At 47.2% G+C, this 21,011-nt stretch overlaps 1 protein-coding gene across 10 annotated transcripts in view; it reads right to left on the reverse strand.

Moving 5' to 3' along the window:
- LOC116846400 (homeobox protein extradenticle) overlaps window positions 1–21,011 on the reverse strand; it is a 54,361-nt gene that overhangs the window by 22,661 nt on the left and 10,689 nt on the right. For all 10 annotated transcript variants that reach the window (XR_004378475.1, XM_032820167.1, XM_032820169.1 and 7 more), the window contains exon 3: window positions 580–833. Coding sequence is in view for 9 of the 10 variants with exons in the window: in XM_032820167.1 (XP_032676058.1) it covers window positions 580–833 (254 nt within the window). In the remaining variant the exon portion in view is untranslated. The remainder of the gene's footprint in view (window positions 1–579; window positions 834–21,011) is intronic.

Here is a 21,011-nt window from a genome sequence, read left to right on the forward strand (position 1 = left end):
CTCTCTCTCTCTCTCTCTCTCTCTCTCTCTCTCTCTCTCTCTCTCTCTCTCTCTCTCTTTCTCTCTTTTATTCTGCGTTCACAAAGTCGGCCGATGATAAAACGACCGATGTGAAATTCCCGCGACCCGAATTCAATACTCGATATCCCGCCGATAATGGCGCGGCTCCATGCTCGCGGAATAATATTCATAAGCGGGCTTTATTTGCATAAAGCGAACGGTGCTCGTTCGCCGCTCTCTCACTCGCTGTCTCTTCCTCTCGCTCTGTCTCCTCCCCTCTCTGTCTCCCCTCGAAACAAATAATTTCCGCGGCAGAGAAGGAGGGAGGTAGGAAGAGAGGGAGGGAAGGAAGGAGGGATTTTGCGACATCGCGCGCGCAAACGTAAAAATGTTTGACTGCGACGTGCGCGTGCTCGCGAAAATCAATACGGGAGTTAAACTTAACCCGTTTGACTTAATGGGTTGACCGAACGGTTTGCGTTCGACGCCGCAAATTTATGATCGCCGTAATCAAGATTACACGAGACGACATGTCGCGGTTCTTAGAGACGAAGGTGCAAAAGAGTATCTCCGACATACCTGTTCGTATTTCTCTAGTTCTTGATGATAGATCTGCCTGATTTGTGCTAGCTTCGCCCTGTAATCGGAGTGCTCGATAGCATTGTCTGGTTGCCCGGGTGGTCCAGCAGCCGCTGCCGCAGACGCCGAAGCCGCTGCTCCAGCACCACCGCCCTTTTCTGGTCCAGCGACCCCTTCCGCAATCAACATGTTGTCCAATCGCATCAGTTGTGGATCCGGGGGTTCTTCTTCTTGCGTGTTTCTCAAAGAGAGGACTGAAAGCAAATGAGATCGATGCGTTAGAGTAAAGTCGAAGTATGCTAAAGCATCATGCATATTCGTACGGTCAGAAATTTTCCCTTTCCTTTTCTCTTTCTGAAAACGATCAATTTCACGTGAAAAGTTGTGCGCGAGCTCGAGGAAAGATGTCCAAGTATCGCACGATCGCGTCCGCGAAGACTCGGAAGAATGCTCGCGCTAAATTCGGGGTCGGTCTCGCGTTCACCGATCGTAAAAGAATCAATTTTGCTTCGGCCGCTCTCCCCAAGCGTCTCTGGTCCTTCTACTCGCGCGTCTTAAGGGCCCGTTGCACGCAGTGCTTTAGAACGGGTAGTTTTCCACGGTGTAACAGCGGTTTTATTGTACTTTTACGGCGCATGATGGAGCTGGACGACCCATAAAACCGCAGAGGGACTTTCTGTACCCCCGGCTGTCGTCTCTCTACTCCCGCCGCTCCGCTTTCCCCTCGCTCGGGACGCTCCCTGCCGAGAAGATGCAGCCCCGTCTTCGACAGTTAGCACCCCCTCCGAGTAAACGCCGACATGCATAGAGAAGAGAAAGCGAGAGAAAGCGGGAGAGAATAGAGCTCTCAGACCTCTTCGACCAAGCGTCATGAGGAATATCTCTTTGTTAGGAAGGAGGCTGCTGCTTTTGCATGCGAATCACACGATAGGTGTCTCTGCGGTTATGCAACGAGATTACGTCGATTCGACGCAAAATCTACCAAGAGATTGCGATGGACGTTGTGGTTAGGGTACAAAGAGTACAGTCCCGATGTAGTTTATGATCTCGCGAAAAAATTGCGAAAACGGCGAAAGAATTTCATTGATGAATTTTAAAGAAATAGAGAAGAGACCGTTCGTAGTGTTTATTATTATTATTATTTGAACTTTTGCACGATTACGTCGACGGGTTATCGCGGTGGTCTCCGTGATTTTTTATGAATGAACTCGCATTCGCTCGAATTCGCACGAAACTTTTCTTCTTCGTTACTTTTCGCCACGGCACCTTGCGAAAAAAGTCCCCGGGGGGCAAGGGGAACGAACGAGGAGACTTCTTGAGGATCCGCGGAGGCGTGAAACGAATGCGCGGGACTAATGCATTTATACGAAGTGTAACAATTACGCTGCTTCGAAACGGGGAATCTAGAGCTCCCGCTCTTCGACGGGACTCCAGGGAGGTTGTTTTCCTAGAGCGAACGCGCGCTGCTTTGAGTGGCGTCTTTCGTCACGTTCCAGTGATTGACAGAAGTGTGACGAATGTACGTGCCGCGTTGTTTGCAGAGCACAGGTATATTCCGCATTTCGATGGTCGTGCACGAGTCCCGATGAGTTTGATATAATCCAAATGCAAATATAAAATATTCAGGAAACACTGTAAAAATCGTGCACGAAGAAAATATTGAACTAAAACATTATATTTTATTTTACAATGTCTTTTGTGAAACTAAATTATTGTAGAAACAATAAAAAGTTTGACGATATACCGAACACATACAACATGAAAAATATTCGAGTAATTACAGCAATTTTGTGGCAAGAAATAGATATTTGTAAAAGTTGTAGAAAACATCAATTTTAGAACGTTTGTCCTGTTTCTTTTGCGAAATTAATGGTAATTGCTCGCAACTATCGATAGTTGCATACACAAAAAATTCCAACAACTTTTGTTTTTGAAAAACAGAAACGATTTGTACGGTTATGAGTTTTAGGAGATTAAAATAGATTTTATCGGTCTCGAATGGAATGAATAACGATTTGTTATTGCGTCGCGTTTTCGGATCGACGGAGGATGACGTTTGCGAAAATTAAATTACACCGAAGGAATGTGCGATCGGGTCGAACGAGAATGCCCCCGGAATGAAATCAAATAAGTTTTGAAATCGTAGCACGTCCCACGGCACTTCCACGGACGACTTAAGAAGGGGTTAACGACAGTCAACGCGGCCATTAAAACTTCCGTGCAGCCGGGAACTTTTCACGGCGCTGCACTGTGGGTAATTAAAAATGAAAAACCTCCGACGACGTCGCTCGCCGAAGACGGCGGAATAAAACGTCGGTTTACGGCGATGCGGCGGAAGAACTTGCGCCATTGAAAGTTAAAAGACCGAGCAATTTCGACCGCTGATACGAGCGCTCTCTCGTTCTCGAGCTGTCGCTAGAAATAAATATTTACATTCGCCTTTTTCGTCGTTGAGAAAAATACTAACCTTTGAACAAATTCGCGAAATTAACTCGCTGCCGTTCCAAGACGGACACGAGTTCGTTTTCTTCGTCTCATTAAATTAGATATTCCTTTAGATTATTCCAAAGTTAAATTTTGCGTCAATGAGCAATCTATCAGGAATAATTCCGCAGTAAAATATACTCAGTAAAGGGCGCGATGTTTGGAACTTTGCGAAATATAACTTCGCGACAGTATATTTCACAATACGAAATGTCAACCAGTCAGCCAGCTGGTGTAGCCGGGTGACGTAAAATATAAGAAAGCGGGCAAATTAAACGTTCTTCCGCGGAATTATTTTCCTGCTCGCACTGGTGGCACGGGGGCGGCGGGTTCGAACGGCGGGATGGCTTACGAGCAATAATCTGGCTATTAGGGGGTGTAAGGGGTAGCTCTGCGTGCCACACTGAAGAGAGACCGGGGGTGGCAGCAGCCTCCTGCGGGGGTCCTTACAAGCGCGTAAACTCAGTTTTACTAGCAGTTAACATTTTACGACTCAGACGGTCTGCCGGAGCTGTTCGCTCTCGTTGCCTGTCTCTCTTCCTCACGTGCTCTCCCTCTCTTTGTTTTTCATTCTCTTTCTCTCTCTCTCCACGATTGACACGACGTGCACTACTCTGCATGGGACACCCAGTATATAAACTAATACTGCCTCCACGGGAACGGCGACGTATAACGCTCTCGTCGTTTTCGAGGGTCGTTTGCGAATGAACTACATTAATACGACACCCCGTTGAAGAGCGGGCTAATTGCTCGACTAATCTCCGTGTCCCGCGAAATGACGCGACTAAGGAGGCTGTAGGTAATTCGATGCGCCGATGCTAACACTAACGAATATCTTCCGATCGCGATAGAATGAATTTCTCCCGTTGCGGATGTCGCGAGCGAATTGTGATTTCGCGGATCTCGTAGCGCAACGAATGGTTTATCGTCCCTTTTTTCTCCCTCTCCCTGTCCCATAAATGCTGTATTTTCGATCGCTTTTTAACATCCTGCGGATAAACCTCGCATTTTTTTTCTCGTGTATCTCTGTTCCATCTACTACCCTCGCTCTGCTCCCGCACTCGACCTACCCTCCTCGTCCCAATCCGCTGTTTTCTATCGCGAAAAGCGGGTAGCAGCCGACAACCCTTTGTTACCGTGCCTTATCTTAATTGCTTTCACGGGTTCCCGTTTAGATCAATACGCACCGCCAGCGTCTCGCCGTTGCTCTCTCCTCCCCCCTCTCTGTCCTTCCTCCTCACTCTTCTGTTGCTTTGCTCCGTTCTACGAATCTAAATTATCTGTAGGGTTGTTTCGACGCGTGAATCCCGAGCTACTCATGCTCTCTTCTTCCATCTCTCTTTCTCTCTCATTCTCTGCGTCTCTCTCTCTCTCTCTCTCTCTCTCTCTCTCTCTCTCTCTCTCTCTCTCTCTTTTTACCTTGCATATTTTAAGAGCGCCGATTTGAACTTCGTCGTAGAACTCGTCGGGATGGTCTAAATTATCACACCCGGCATCGTTCGCGCGATTAGGGGATAATACTTCTCTTTACGACGTTGTCGTCATTTTAGTGCACAAGTGAAAATGAGGCGTTGGAAAAGGCTTCAAAATATGCTACTTTAGATGTACCAATGATCTCGCATGAAAAAGCGGGGAGTATCTACCATACCACAAATTACCAAAACCGACTAAAATTAAGTTAAAACATTAAATTAACGTGTTGAAATTATCGCATCGGCCAAGTTACCGGTCATTCTTGCCTCTATCGTATAATTTCTGTATAAAAAATTGGGTTCATAATAAACATATGTCAATGTTAGCCAACGTACCTATCGTATGATATGAATGATTCTTTTTTTATGGATTTTTATATTGACTCGACGTTGAGTGTGTGTATCATAATACTAGTGATCAATACTGGGCCAATATTAGCTTGCTTTCGTATCGTTTGGAATCGACTCAATACTTTTAATTTCACCAAGCTATCCAACACACAGCGCCGTCTCCCAAGTTCATTCCATCTTTTCACCTGTTTTTTTCGGCCCTTTCGTTCACACCTTCCTTCCCTGATCGGAGCACAGCAGGACAGAGAGAAGGAGAGACGCTTACAAGAGAGAAAGAGAGAGAGAGAGAGAGAGAGAGAGAGAGAGAGAGAGAGAGAGAAGGAAAAGGGAAGGTAGCCGAGATGGCTGCTCTTTTAATTCGCGAGTGAATCCCGGTAAGGGTTCGTTTTCCAAGAGAGAACCAGGGATAGGGAAGGAAAGAAAGACGCCGGCCTGTGCCCCCTGGGATCCGATATCGACGCTCCGCCGTAAGAATATACCGGTCTCTCCTGATTTACGAAGAAAATCGAGACGCCAGGCTCGCGTTTCGTGGCTCGTTCTCCCTCATCCGACGCGACGCGACGCGATACCGCTCGCTCGCGTGCCGGTGTTGGAAAGAAAAAAAGAAAAAAGTGATAAACGCGCTTCTATAAACGCACGTAGGGTATCTCGTATCGGAGAATCGGGTCTATTCTGCCCACTCGATTGGATTTAATTCGAACAGTTAGAGTCAAACGCGCGATCCGCTGACGTAGCATTACTTTTCTCTTTTTTCTTTATCGAGATTTTTATAGCAAATTCGTAATAAATATAAAACCCACAAACGACTTTTCCGATGGTTATGTCGATTGCGAGATAAATTATACCGTAGGAACGTCGCGGCCCGTAGAAACATCCCAACGAAACGTTGGTCACGACGAAACGTTGCTCGAGGAGGTGAGAAATTTTAGGAAACGGTATCGAGAAGAAAATTCTGAAACAAACGCTCATCCCGTTGCTAACGTAACGGATAATGGCGAATGGCCCGAAATTCGCCGTAACACGCTGTAGCGCCCGTGAATTACCCTCGGCGGTGCAGTCGCCCCCTCCTTCCCCGCGGTCTCGCATCGTATCCCGTTGATCGCGGATTTATCGACGCGGAAGTTCCGGATGCCCGGCGACGGGCGGGATTTCTGGCCGGGCGGATCTCTTCCAGCCCGTGGAAAACAATGTTTTGCGAAGTTCGGTTGTTCGTATATCTCCCGCTTTGTGTTATACTCTTGCGAGAAGAAAGAGAACTTCTCCTTTCTCCCGACGATTTCTTTCGCGCTCCGGCAATTTCGTGCTTCCGCCGCCCAAAAAAGGATCCCGCCGCGAACTGCGGTATTTCGTTCGCAATACTTCGCGATGTTTTTCCAGCATCGACGTTGCATCGCTACCACTTCCTCCTCCTCCTTTCTTTCGCCACCTTCTGCCACCCTCTGCTCCTTTTGCTCCTATTTTCCTATCCTCCTACGACTCGAATTCGCTCGACCATATCTTCGCCATGTTCCACCCGTCCAACTTCGCCCACCACCGCTAGCACCATCGCCACCAGCACCACCATCCTCCCTTTTCCCTTCTATTATTTTTCTTCCTTTTTCCAGCCACTTCCGCCGGAACACTCGTCCCTTTTCCGCTCGCTCCGTAGCTTTCCTCCCGCTTCCAAGCCCGTAAATCAAAACTCGACGCGAAAACGCGGCCAAATGTACACAACGCGCGGCGCCCGACGTACCGGGTGTCCGGAACGATCGCCGGCGGCCATCGATTTCCGCCGCCTGGACGGGATAAGTGCTTCCCGAAAATGTTCCGCGCTTCGTTCCTTGGCTGCTTTAAAGGCGACATAAATCTTGGCCGTTTTCGACAATAACGGATTCGATATGAAATCATTGGCATTTGTTAATTCAACACACTGAATGCCAATCGATCGCGTACATAGACGTTACAATATTTCGTGGAAATTTCATCCAAGTTCGAACAGGGGATGAACATTATCTTAAAAAACGGCCTAGAGACGCCGATATTTAATTTCTCGATCCCTCGCAAAATAAAGAACCATAATGCAGCCAACGGGTGTAAAGATTGCGACCCCCCTCTACCGCTCTCTACAGACAGTGATCGAGGGTGGCGTGGCGATGGGGGGTGGCGACGATGGGGGATGGCAACACTCCGTCAGTGGCCGTGGGGGTCGAATAAAATTTTACGGCCGCGAAATCGCCCAATAATTGTTACGGCTCGCTTTGATCGCGTAAAACACGTCGTAAATGTCGAAAGGGACGAGCCCCCGGTCGACAGGAATTACTCCTTAACCCCCTTACGAGAGCATTATGCCGTATTACCGGCCACCACCTCCTCCTCCTCCTCCTCCTCCTCTTCTGTTCCTTCCTCCCCCGTGTATCCCCGCGAAATTGTATCTTATATTCCGGACCGGGAAGGACGTCGCGTTAAATTCGATAATAATCACCACTTGGGCGTTGATATAATCGTGATGGTACGCGCAGGAACGATTGGTAGTTATCGATGGGTTTTCGCAAAGTCGGTATCAAAGTTAGAAAGACGCGACTCAAGGTAGCGACTCGAAGGAATACAACGCCGTAAGCGCGCGCAGTTCTCAAGTATTACCAAGCCATTGTTCATTTCCATTACACTCGAGCCGAAGAGCAACAAGTTTAATAGTCCTCGCATGCGGTTTTATCGCACAATGAATTTCTAAGCGATTGCACATACAGCGACACTGTGCTATATTGATCTTAGAGTAGATCTCGGTTGCGTGTTTCGCATGCGATATAAAACGTGCAAAATGTAAACAGCAACGTGTCCATGTCGCAACTTTACGTCCTTTTCACAATGGGGAACACAATGAGATCACGTCGCATATTATCCTCGTTTGTCGGAGCCGACACGAGGATTTATGTACAAAGAGGTACAGGTGAAGATCATTCCGCGACAAGAAGCGCGCTCGGCAAAGCGTTAATCTCGAGTCGATCGCAGAAGTGTGACGTTACAAATCGCTCACACGTGATTCAATTTTCCGTCAAATTCCTCCTCGTATACGATACCTTCCTTCTTCTCTTTCTCAACGTGGGGAACCTCACGTGTTGAACCCGATGCCGCGGCACGATCGCTTCGGGAGCGATATCCGTGTCGGCAAAATGTGCGTCCGGGACACCCAGTACGTAAGCCGCGCGTCCGTCTTACGGCGAAGTACACGAGTCGACGTGGTCGCGCGCGCGCGCGCGCGCGAGAAGGAGACGGCGCAACGACGAGAGGTCGGGCGGGATCTTTTAATGAAACGCGGATGTTAGAATGGCAGGAACGCTGCAAAATGGTCTAGGCGTGCTATGTACCGGGCGTACGTACACGTACGAAACCTACCTACACACGCGCGGTCCGCTAGTTTATACACGGACGAGCGGCGGAGAGACGACGTGAGCGCGGAGAGCAGACACCGAGAGACAGGCGCGCGCGCGCGCGAGGTGGTATAACTATGGAAGGCATCCGGTTAGGATATACACGTACACACAGACACACATTTGCGCACAAGTATACACAAAGTAACGTGTACGCGCGCGTATGTACGCGGGGAGTGCACGAACGAGAGAACGAGCGCGCGGCGTCTCGAGGCAAATTAAGCCCCTCGTCGACTTCGCTTCGGCTTCGTTATTGAAGTGGCATTCCTGCCTGCTTGGGAAACCCTTGCCGCGGACTCCTCGTCGTCGTCGTCGTCGTCGTCGTCATCGTACATCTAGCCGCCGTATACCGCAATGATAACTAGACTTTTTAATAGCTCAATAACCGCGCACGAGAAATGCAAACGCGGCCGAAACTTCAGCAACCAGAGATTTATCGGCATCGGGCTCGTGGGCTGATTAATTATTTAACGATTGCGGAAACATCGTCGTCTAGTCGGACGAGTAATCACAGAGTGCCGCGTATAAACGTCATCAAACCCGCCTAGATATTCTATTTATACGACTAGGCCGGCTATAAGGGACGCTATAGGCTTGCAAGAAACGATCTCATTCACTTGTACGTTCCCGAAGTACGTAACTATTGTTTGTGTGTCGGGATCAGAGATACTTTAAATATAGTTCGCAACTTGTGTAGCTACGAGTTCACAAGAGGGAGGAAAGACGTTCGCAGCCGTATGTCTTTTCTTTTTTTCTTAGAGGCAGCTCTAATGTGCGCATATCAGCGAAACTAGTTAGCTTCGAGTTCACATTGTTGCGAGACAATGCGAAGTACGAGGAGGGTGGTAAAGACGGAGGTGGTAGATAAAAAGGTCGAAAGGTGGTGCTTCGCGGACGAGCGTAGCGCGAAGGAAAAGGAGAGGCAGGATGGATGAGAAGGGGGTATTAATAAAGGGTTGCATGTCGACGAGAGAGAGAGAGAGAGAGAGAGAGGGGCAGGTTGCACACGAAGGATGAAGAAGGAAATTCTTATTGCCTGGCAAGTCCGGCTTTTCCGCAATATACAGCGCAGGTGTACTGAATGTGTGCCTCCCCTCCTCCGTCGCGGCCTCGTCCATGGAGGGTGGAAACACCCCTCGCACGCATGGTCAGTGCCGTATCCTGTATTCCGAAGACCATCCCCCGCCACCTCGAACTCGCCTCGTTCGGTAAAATGAACCGGATAGCGTCGATCTTTACGAGCACGTGAAAAAGAACACTTTTACGCCTTATAATCTTTATAGTTCATAAAGTTATCGCTTCGCACAGCAATTACAGCAAAGTTTCGTTTCCTTCCCTCTTTTCTCCGCGACTATTATTTCTTTCGATTCGTTATCACGCCGTGATTCGTTCCAAACGTACGGTGAGGTACATTTGTACTTCTCGAGCGCTGCAGTTTTCCGATATCGCGTGCGCCAAAGCGTGTTAAGAATATTCACGACGTCCGCGGCATCATCCGCTCTCGCGCGATAGAACGCGACGATGCCGATGATAGAGTTTCGCCGATACAGAGCGGGGTATTTACGAGGAAACACGATTCGTCCATAGTCACTGTAAAATTCAACGGCCGCGGTAATCGATTAAATAAACACGACGGAGAAACGCCTACGTGCCGGTTTCGCCGGCGAGAGAGTTCCGCGGGGTGAAACAGGTCCATAACGCCTAATGACTCTATAACCTTGTTTATACCCGGCCAGAAGAGCGACAAACTGGAAACGGACGAGCAGCCACTCAATCCGTTTCTATTTCACGCGCGATAAGCTGCCGCGCCGCCGCCGGCAACGCCGGCGTCGTCATCGTCGTCGGGGTCGGGGTATCGCGGGAGTGAGCTCGTAATAAAGTCGGTATCGAAAATAACACGGGGAATCCGGCAAAATTCCGAAAGGATTTCCGTTGATCACCGAGGTGGTGGAGCGGTAAGAGGGTGGGGCTATCTATTTAGCGGCTAACCGTATCCTTCCCGCCGCACGATAAGAAGATAGCTAGTGCGCGAAAATCGAAGTCGGGCAACATCGATAGCGGTGTTTACGATGGAAATTGGAAGAGGCCAAAGCCGCGATAGAACTTAATCGCTATGATATTGCGATCTTCTCGGGAGCAACTGCTGAGACGCGCGTGTGTGTGTGCAGTCCCCCTTTGTTTCACAAAATTCCGATTTCTTCGAGAATCGGGATCGGTAGACTCTCATAGGTTATCGGCGTACTTTGTCCCGGGGACCCTCGCGAATGACCGGATACATATTTTTTTCTACATCGTCCGTGAGTATGTCGAAAAATTCTGCTGAACCAAGTATTTTCCTTCCCGAGTCTTCGGCCGGCCGAAAGCCCGTTTCCACCGTATCGTCTCTTTTCTCGGGGGTGGGCGAATACGTCGGCCACGGTGTAGAGGGGAAGTAGTTGGTGGATAGAAGAGAGGACGAGAAAGAGAGAGAGAGAGAGGGGGGGGGGGGCAAGAGAAGGGCGACGTGGAAGGGGTGCACCGACGTTCCTGGGGGTGGAGGCGCAGGAGGCAACGTGGCGTATTGATCGAGTGGCTCTCGCGTCGACCAACACCACTTTCGGGCCACCCGGTATACGTGTGGGTCTGCGTGCGAGACGTGCGCTTGCGCGTGTGTATGTGTATATGCGAGAGTCGATGCCTATGTAGCCACGGACCGACGTGCGTCGTACATACAGAGTGCTTCACGTAAAATGATCCGGTCGCATGCTCGAGAGATGTTAGAGACGAAAGAAATATACAAGAAAGAGACGTCGGCACTTGGAGGAAACTTGAAACGAAAAATCTGGGAGAATAATAATCCGGCTCAATTGCCCGCGAGCTTAAAACACGTATTTAGATACAAGTTCCTCTTTCGGAACACTACGGAAATTTTACCAAATATTCGTAAACTCGCAAAAATCGCATAATCGAGCCTTTCTGATCAAGTGCAAAATAGAGGTCCTCTCTCCCTTCAACACACGCGTCCGTATGCAATGGACCAAGCTGTATGTGCCGCTTCGCATGGAGAACGAGAGGCAATGGTCAGAAAATAACTCAGTCGGCGCGTTTCCGCGTATACAGGCGCGCGTGCACGTGTGCATCCCGTTAGTACACGTGGGTATGCGTGTGTGTACATGCGCGCACGCGCACACGCAACCACGGGTGTGGATGTGTACGCTGAAAACACCATGATCTATGGCATGTGCATCCCGCGAATAACGCCGAGACACTTGGCCTGGAAAATCTCCGGAGTGCATTCGCGCGGATGCACCGGGAAGCCGCATACTATATCCACGCGCGCAAACGCATAAACGTCAATGGACGATGCACAAGGAAGGGGAAATTACTGCTCTTTCTTCGTCGTCGTCGTCGTCGTTGCCGCCGCCGCCGCCGCCGACGTCGAGGAACTTTCGCTACGCTACGCCGCGCCGTGGTCCGAAGTCGTCGTCGTCGTCGGTGGCGGCGGCGGCGGTTCACGAGGCGAAAATATCGGCGATGTAATTTTCGAGCGGGCCCCGTTTCTCCGGGGACCTGAAAAACTCTGTGTGGGAAATTTCCCTCTGCGTGGTGAATTTACGAGCCGGGCCCGGAGTCTCGGGGGAACTTAACGATATGTTTTCGGAACTGTTGGAGACTATCGATACACCTTCTCCCTCTTTGACTGTTTTTTTCTTTTTTTTTAATATTAATTAGCACGCTCAGGAGTCGCTGTACAAAGCAGGTTGTTATTATTAATGCCCGCGAGATGGTGAGAACGTCGATTCATCCGTGACATAGTAGACTAATGTCCGTATTCATAGACAGGCCTTATATTTAAGGCTTCCTTAAGTTCATCTTCAGATGCTCTACGAATTATTTTATTGGCTACAGAGCATCTGAAGATGAACTTAAGGAATCCTTAAATATAAAGCCTGACTATGAATACGGACAATAGTAGACGAAATCGGTCATGCTTATAGCTGGTGCGTCGCGCGTAAAATCGAAGAGCCTTTACGTGCCTGTTGGCCGTGGGAATGGTCGGTGAAATTATTCGAGTGGCGCTTTATACCTGGCGCCAAAACATCCTCGATAAAACCTAACGACGACAACGCGATGCCTCGGCGAAATGCGCCTGCTCACGCTCGTAGGAGCGATTCCATCAAAAAGATCGAAAGTACTCGAGGAGGAAAAGGTCAAGGTTCAATTTCCGACTGGAATCCGCTGGGCGATTTAAAATTTAGGATTCCATCAGAACGAACACCCTGAACCGACGAGCTCTTTCTAGTTGGAGGCATCGGATTTTTCCGCGCCAAGCGAAATCAGAATGGGAATATCGCCGGGAAAGACGCGACGACGTTAAAAACGAAAAAAAAAACTTAAATTTTGTAATATATTAATATGGTATTCGTACAGAAAATTTGAGTATTTCTTTATGGAAAGAAATGGCTTTACTGCGGAAATGTTAAGAAAATGAGGTAAGAGCGTCCGATTATATTTGAAACAACTTTAAATTTAAACTGAGTAAGAGAACGATAAGCGGTTTAACTTATATTCTGGACTATTGAGAAATTCTTCATACGCAGACTGGAACGTCCTCGTTTGGACAGGATCAGCACTCTTCTTCGTGTTTCGTTTTCCCGCCGGTGGCTCCCGCGGGTACCGTAAACGCACACCTCCTTCCGGTGCGCATCATCATTGGAAAAACCACCCTCGGCTCTTCCCCCCCCCCCTCTCCCTTTCCGTGTTTCTTCGGTTTTCAGTTAACGAGTAGAGGGTTCTCTCTCGTATGAGAAACATAGCAGTGGACCAAAGTTTGAACGTCGAACTTTTCGCGAAACTTTGCTGCAACTCCGTTATCCACATTAACCATAAATCGCGTGCTACGCAACTTTGATAATTTTTTCGATTAAAAAATGGCGACAACTATTTTCGCGGAAGAGTGATTTTTGCATTTTTCGTCTTCAATCACGCCGTATGAATTTGATAAATTAAGTTAATCCGCGGATTTACGCGACAAAGTTGATTTAATATCCGTTAATTCAATGCCCATCTCTCAACCGATGTCTGTATTAATGTGATAAAAAAAAGAGATGGATTTCTGTCGAAATAACAGATTGAAAGAAACGCTCTTTCATAGAAGCTCTAATGGAGCCATAGCCATCAGACGTAGCCCAAAGAGGGGCCAGAGAGGGCAATCCGTCCCTGAGGAAGGGTGGATGGTCGCCACTGCTGGCTCGGCTTCACCCCCACCGATCCCTCGTCAAGGGGGAGGGCAAGGCGCTCGATATCAAATCGTGGAAAAACCGTCGGTGGAAATATCGAGGATGGAACCGAAGACACATTATTGTGACTCGTCCGCTTACGATTCGTCTCTCTGTACTTTAATCTCGATAGATTTTTATCTGTTGTTTTCTCCTGCCGGTCTCTGCATATATATCTTTTCTCGAGAATTGCGTCTCGGTGCGACGGAGAGAAACGATGTATTTTCGTAAATTGAATGTTACTGACAACTCATGGCGAGACCAAGCGACACGTTGATACTGCCGTCCGGTAGTCACCGGTAGGGGATTCATCGACATTACGATAACGATAATACATATAAATTCAACAACGTAAGAAATTCAAACGATAGCTTTGAAAAACCGTTAGCGAAATTTTGAAGGTGCCCTCGTTTCGACATGTAAGCTTCCGCATGCAAAAAAATATTATTGCGCCCGCAGCTCAAGGAAGAGCAGGAAATCGTTTTGGTGGCCTGAAGTCAACATTACAGAAGAGGATCAATTTAGTGTTCCCAGAATCTCTATGAATTGTCGAGACGACGAAGAGAAAGGGCAATGTTGTGAGTGTCGCTGTAGGGATCGTCAGAATCGACATCAGTGGATGTCGACTTGGGTGAAAGAGTTGCACGGTCATCTCTACGACAACGAGCTAACGAACAAAGAAACAAAAGAGTCGCACACGGGCTGCAGTTAGGAGATCGATTACGAAGTTTGAATAGCGAGCTATTGAGAGACTATATCTATATAGCCGAATTAAACATTTTCTAAACGTTCATTTCCCGCACGTGACCGCGGACGCGAGTGAGCGAGCGCAATAATATAATTATATTGCTGAAAATTGCGATTATTCAGTTTACTTTTCTTTTTCAAGTAATGGTTATCTTTGATAAAGAATATTTTCTTAATAATAATCTTAAAATATATCTACCAAAAGTTTCAGAAAAGCTTATTATCGTTATTAATTAAAAGAAAAAAAAAAAGAAATGATTCTCTTTACAAGAATATTATAAAACTTCAATGATAAAATTAGTTCGACTCTATGTAGTAAATAAATCCAACTTTTGCTCGAATTTAATATTCTTGATAGAAATGGTAAACTTACTACACTTATTAGGATTCAGAATATATTTTGAATAAACTTGATGAGCTTATGATAAACTCATGATAGATTTACGGCTATAGAAACTCATGAGACACTTGAAACATTTATTTGAATGCGGTATGTAGTTTTCTGTAAACTCTCCCGCTCTTCGCACTTAGCATACCCCCGCGGTTTGCGAGACACTGCCAACTCGATAACCGCATCGTGTGACACGGTGTCATTATTAAAGAATCTTATTATTAGGGCAAGTAGGACCGCCGGCAAAGTCGCGCACATCTGGACTGTCCCGTGTCGATACGCACACCTGCACCGGTTCGCACCGGGGGGCTGTCGCACCTTGCTACCTCCGCTGCATACAGAGACAAGACGGCGGCAAGCAAGCCACCCCCGCGCGCGCTTCCTTCGCGGCTGCCAAGACATTTTTCTCGCAGCGTCGCCGTGCATGCATAATGCATGCACACGCGGTTGGAAGGAGAAGGACCGCCGCAGACTCCTTACGCGGCGAGAATTTGAAATCCTTCGCCGTGACAATTTTTCTCATCCTCCTCATCCTGCCACGCTCGTGGACGATGATGGTCGCCGCGGGCCGTTACACGGTAATCTCTTCGCGTAAAAACGTCAAAATCAACAAGACTGTGCACATAAAGCGAAGCGCTTTTTGTGATGTGCGCGACCTTGAGTAACATCTTTTTCCTTTCTCCGCGCGCGATTCGATAGCGCTGTTAATAAAATATGCACGCTACGAACGGTCGTGAATGATAAATGTCTCGGCGAGTGGCATCGCGCGCGTTTAAAATTGACGCTTTAGACGTGATGCCCAGCAAACGGCAGTGCGCGTCCCAATAATTTAACAACGCGAGGAACCTCCGCGAGGAGCGTCTATACCTGCGCGCGTTTCTCATTCTCTGTCGAACTCGCCAAGTAATGTTGAGCCAAAAAACGTCAATGCACGCGTTCGACCGTCGCGTCGAAATAAATTCTGAACGTAATCATCTTTTCGGAAGCAGCGCGGGGTGCAAACGTAAAGAATCGCCAGTGGCGTCGCAAGGCGACGCGACACCCCGCGCACTCGAATCGTCATATTCCGAGAGCGGCTCGACGCTTCTGCGGCAGACACACGGGACCTGTTGCTGTCGAGTTTACGGTGTTTTTACGAGCGACGTTACAGCCACCCCTGAGTACGGGGGTTGAACACACCCTGGCCGTAGAAACGATATCCCTCTCTTCATTGCCGACACCTATGTGAGCACCGTTGCGGCAAAGCGAGAGAGAAAGAGGGAGGGAGGGAGGGAGGGAGGGAGGAAGAGGGTGCGCGAGATGGAGGGAGCGAAGGAGAAAATTACCCTGTTCGGCCGTTTCTCGCTCGCGCACAAACGACGTGTCGAATAATGACTTTGATCATTGCCACGAACCCACGCGACCTTGCGATTTTCAGCCATCACATTGTGTCCCGCTCGAGAACTCCCAATACATTGACGTGACTGCATTTGTCGCGAAACAATTTTTGTCCGTTGCCGGCAGGTTTAGCTCGCTTAGACGGTATTTAAAAAAAAAGTGACAAACATCCTCCTTGTGTTCAAATCCATAAATCTACCCTTATATATAGTGCTCATACAACAACTACATACCGCCATTATCGGTCGCATTATCGCTATTAATGTTCTTGTACAACTGAGACGATAACCGTCGGCAGAATAAAGTCACAGCCAGTGGTCGTCAAAGTGTCAACAAATGAGTTATCATAATGATATATAGATGGAAACAAGAAATCGACTCAACTTGTATACCGACTACACGGAACTATCGATTATAACCGAGCAAAGACACGTTTCTTCCTGGGCATTTCGAAGAGAGAGAAAAGGAAGAAGTCTGCGGGGAATCAAACGGTGAGAAGAACAAAGTTCGCGAGATGCCGCGCGTGATAGCCGAACGCGCGGATACGACCGAGAAAGAGCTGGATATAAGAGAGAACCGTGCGCCGCCGGTTCCGCTGACTTCCGGCGAGACGACGACGACGACGACGACGACGACGACGACGACGACGACGACGACGACGACGACGCGGCGCGTATATACGAGGAGGAGGAGAAGGAGGATGGGACGAATGGCGGTAAAGCAAGCGGTAAGTTTTGCGGGAGTTGCGAAAGTTCCTGGCCGTCTTCGTCGTAGCCGGGACGAAAGTTTCCAACTACACGGAGTTTTGTCTCGCGCAATTAGAAGTTCCCTGTATTATTCATAGCTGACGTCGCTCTCTGCCTCGTTTCTTCTCCCCTGTACTGCTATGCCGTTCTCGCTCTCCTTCCTTCCATCCCCCTTCTTTCTCTCTTTCTCTTTCCCTCTCGTTCATCCACGTTGTGAATGCGTGTACGTGCGTGTGTATATGTACTCGCTGCTTCTTCGTAACGCGCAAAACTCAAAGACCACCGCGGTGAGAAGCGCAAGTCGCGCACGGTTCATGAATTTTAATGAAATCTCAAGCCCGAGATGGAAGCTCCTTCGCGTTTCCTCTCGCCTTACCGAGCCGAGCCGCCACCATGCTCCTTCTCCTTTCTCTCTTGTTCTTTTATTCGCGACAGCCCTCCCTCTTTCTCCCTCTCATGTGCGTACGCCGCTGTTGCATCTCTCGCACGCATCACCACCGCTGCTCTGTGCACACCTTCTCATAAATGGCGTGCACATTACACATCGCCGCAAAAAACAAGAGATAGGCTCTCCCAGCAAGAGATAGGTTGCCGATGCGTCACGCTATCAGAAGTATGTTTCGATAATGTAACGCATTGTCGCGTATTAACTGACTTGTGAGAATCGCATCATTCTTATCGAGATACGCTTTGAGTATATTCGCAAAATTAACACAAAGAGCGTACACACATAATAACGTGGGTGGTCGAGGTGGTTCAAGGAATAATGCCGATGCCGGCCTCTAATTTGGTTCGCGATAAAATTATGCCCGATATATTCCTTCGATGATGGACGGCGGGGGAACTCGCTTCGCGTCGAGGATGAGCTGTCACTCTCCTGTCATCTGGTACTCCGACGGAATTGGAATGGAGTTAGATCAACGATAACGCTCGCATTTGCGCGCGACAGAGTAAGTGGCATCCCACACACGTGCGTGCGTGCGTGTGTTTGTGCGCGCGCGCACCCACTCCTCGCGCGCGCATAATCGCAGGTTTCTTCCCGACGCAAACTGACAGTGGCGATTGTGAGGTCGTCGCGTGTCTGAAGTCGCCTACGTATACGTAAAACGAGACAGAATGATACTTATTTCGCGACGAGGAGCAGCGTGAGATTATTGTTATCCCTTTTCTTCCTTCTCCTCCTTTCTCTCGTCCCCTCCCGAGGGTGGCACGCCATTCACTTGTCACTTCGGGTCTCCGCACCGAAGAAGAATATACGAAGGAAAGCGCCAGACCAAGGTAGAACGATAAAGCCGGCCGACGTTATACCCCGTCGAATTGCCGACATTTGTTACAAAGTTGAAACGCGTCAATATTTTACTACTTATCGCTGTGACCAGTTAAATTTAGAAGATATTAAACTCTTGTGCATCGTCTAAAAGATTCCAACCCGCGTTGAAATCAATTAACGACGAGCGCGTCGGTATAGAGTTTAATCTCGAGCGAGATGATGTTCGCGGACTTATTCTTCTGCATAGAGACAATGAGAAGAATCGCATGCGAAAAAAAAGAAGTTTCTTGGGGGAACTTAAGATGATGGGCGAGGAGCGGACGATTGGAAGCTGGATAGCGAAGTACTAGCAGGAAGACGGTCGGGCGGCGGGTCGGTTTAGGTCCCAGCGGGGACGAAAAGGGCCTAACGACCCGAGCTACGAGCTTCTCCTCGCCCCATGCAATCTCCATAGAATTACCATACGATTAAGAGAACGCCGGCCCACGGAGCGCGCATAGGAGCGCCGAGAGAGTAGCCCTCGAGAGTCTTCCAATTAGCCTCTCGAAAGATCACTCTTCTCCGCGCGCGACGTGAATGCGCCGACCAACGATAAACTAAGATCTTCGAACCGGTGCTGCGATAAATCGTACTAAGGTAATGCAAACGCATACACTATGCTGTATGTAATCGAGATCCAATAATACCCAATCCAGTTCGATTCATTATCAAATATAACCCGATTTGATCGCTAAAGTCAGACTCCGAGCTTGAATCAGCTTTTTGTTCCCTAAATTTCTTGGAGTAAAGTTTCACTCGAAGATTAGGGTGACCTAATCGAGTCATTGGGGTAACTTTTCATTCACACAGAGTGAATTCTCTACTCTGAATTCTGAGTAAATATTTTTACTCAAAATTGAAGAATGAACTTGATATATTCCATCGTCACAGGAACATACTCCCTCTAATCGATTGAAACGTTCGTTTACGTCGAGTAAGAATCCTCTCTTATAAGTAAACCTACCCAAAAGGTATACTCCGATTTCCTTCTAATTTGACACAAATGTAGAAATACAAAAAATATTTAGGTTATATTTTTTTCATTTTGGTCCACTTTAAGTTTCATGGGTAGTTTATAACTTTTTAACGTTCTCATTCCTATCATCAATAAGTACAACAAAAATGCATAAGAAATAAAATTAAATACAAGATATAGTTAAATAATTTTAACAAAATCAGCATAGCTGAGACACGAACCATTTTAAATTTCTTTAGTCGAGATTCCAACCGAAATATTTTAAATATATGCTAAATTAGTAAAAAATCTCGGTTCGAATCTCGGCTAAACAGAGAAATCCGGCAATTTTAATTAAAATTTTAATAAAATCGGCACAGCTGAGACACGAACCATTTTAATTTTCTTTAGTCGAGATTCCAACCAAAATATTTCAATCTGTGTTAAATTAGTAAAAAATGGTTCGAATCTCGGCCAAACCGAAAAATTATTTGTATACATAATTTTTTTTCAACTTTTTACATGTTTTGTTTAAATATTTTATTATTTACACAAATAATTTTACACATTTGACTTTATATTCATAATCAACAAAACAAAAACGCTTATATCTTGTATTCAATTTTTTTTCTTATGCATTTTTGTTGCCTGGTTGATAGAAGTAAGAACATTAAAAAGCTAAAAACTGCCCGTGAAACTCAAAGTGGGCCAAAATGAAAAAATATGACCTAATTACCTTTCTATATTTGTGCCAAATTAAAAAGAAATCGGAGTGTAACTTTTGGGTAGGTTTACTTGTTAGTTGAAGTAAAATTGACTCATTGCGATTCCGAGTGGCAGTCCGAGTTTTCATTATTGTTTTCAGCAAAAATACTACCACTTTCTTTCATTTGGATTTTCCGCTCCAAGAAATTCAGTTCCACAGACAAGAAATATTTGAGTAAGAAGAGCTCATTTTACCAAAGTGGATATAGATTATTCCAGGTTATATTTAACAATGGATCAGTTCGGATCAGGTACTATTGAGCTTTGATTTGCAGAGCTCTACAAGATACACAATTATGCTAACTGCATAAATGCGATCACGCAGACGGAAATCGTTATCGTTATGAACCTCAAATGTTTCCATTTCTATTTCGACTTCAATATTAATTCTAGGGTTATTACCACTGTTTAATTAGTCGAAGTAAACACACCTGTCGGAGTATCAACTGAACACACGATCGCATCGTGTTACGAAATATTATTTTTTTCCCAGTTACGTTTGCGAGCAATTTGAATGGAGCAACATCTCGCTTGAAATTCGAACCTCGAGTGATCTCGAATGGGTACTCTAAAATATCGCGTATGCACGCACACGCGTGCGACGTGAGCACATATTCGCGAAGAGAGTTTATATTGCAACACGAGCCGCTTCCTCTCTCTCTCTCTCTCTCTCTCTCTCTCTCTCTCTCTCTCTCTCTCTCTGTCCCTCTCTTCATTCTCTTTTCTATCTCTCTCGCTCGGTTTACGAGCTTATTTTACTGGATTTTTATGATATAACGTACCCGCACCTAGCTTCGAGCTCGAAGTTTATAGGTTTGTGAGATTTTATCGTGGCGTAACGTATGGTTTGTTAAATCGACCTCCTGCGCCATACACACACGCCACAACACGCCCGTCACATGCACAACGAATTCCGCAAAGCGGAATTCCAACTCTCGTCGCTAGATGCTTATCGTTCGATTTGACGATCCGAGTGAATCTGTTCATTTGGCCGGAATTCGAGACGATCCTGCACACTCCCCTCGACCCGCGCGAAAACGCGATTGCAAAAGAAAAAAGATATAACAAGAAATATTTCGCCGTTTTAGTGCGGATATTGACCTTAAATTAGAGCACCGAATAAGAGAGCAGGGTGCCACTGCGAGAGAGCAATGACCATAACGACGACTT

The sequence above is a fragment of the Odontomachus brunneus genome, unplaced genomic scaffold, assembly GCF_010583005.1.
Source record: "Odontomachus brunneus isolate Ranch 3 - 2012 unplaced genomic scaffold, Obru_v1 Obru_scaffold_063, whole genome shotgun sequence".
NCBI classification, from domain to species: Eukaryota; Metazoa; Arthropoda; class Insecta; order Hymenoptera; family Formicidae; genus Odontomachus; species Odontomachus brunneus.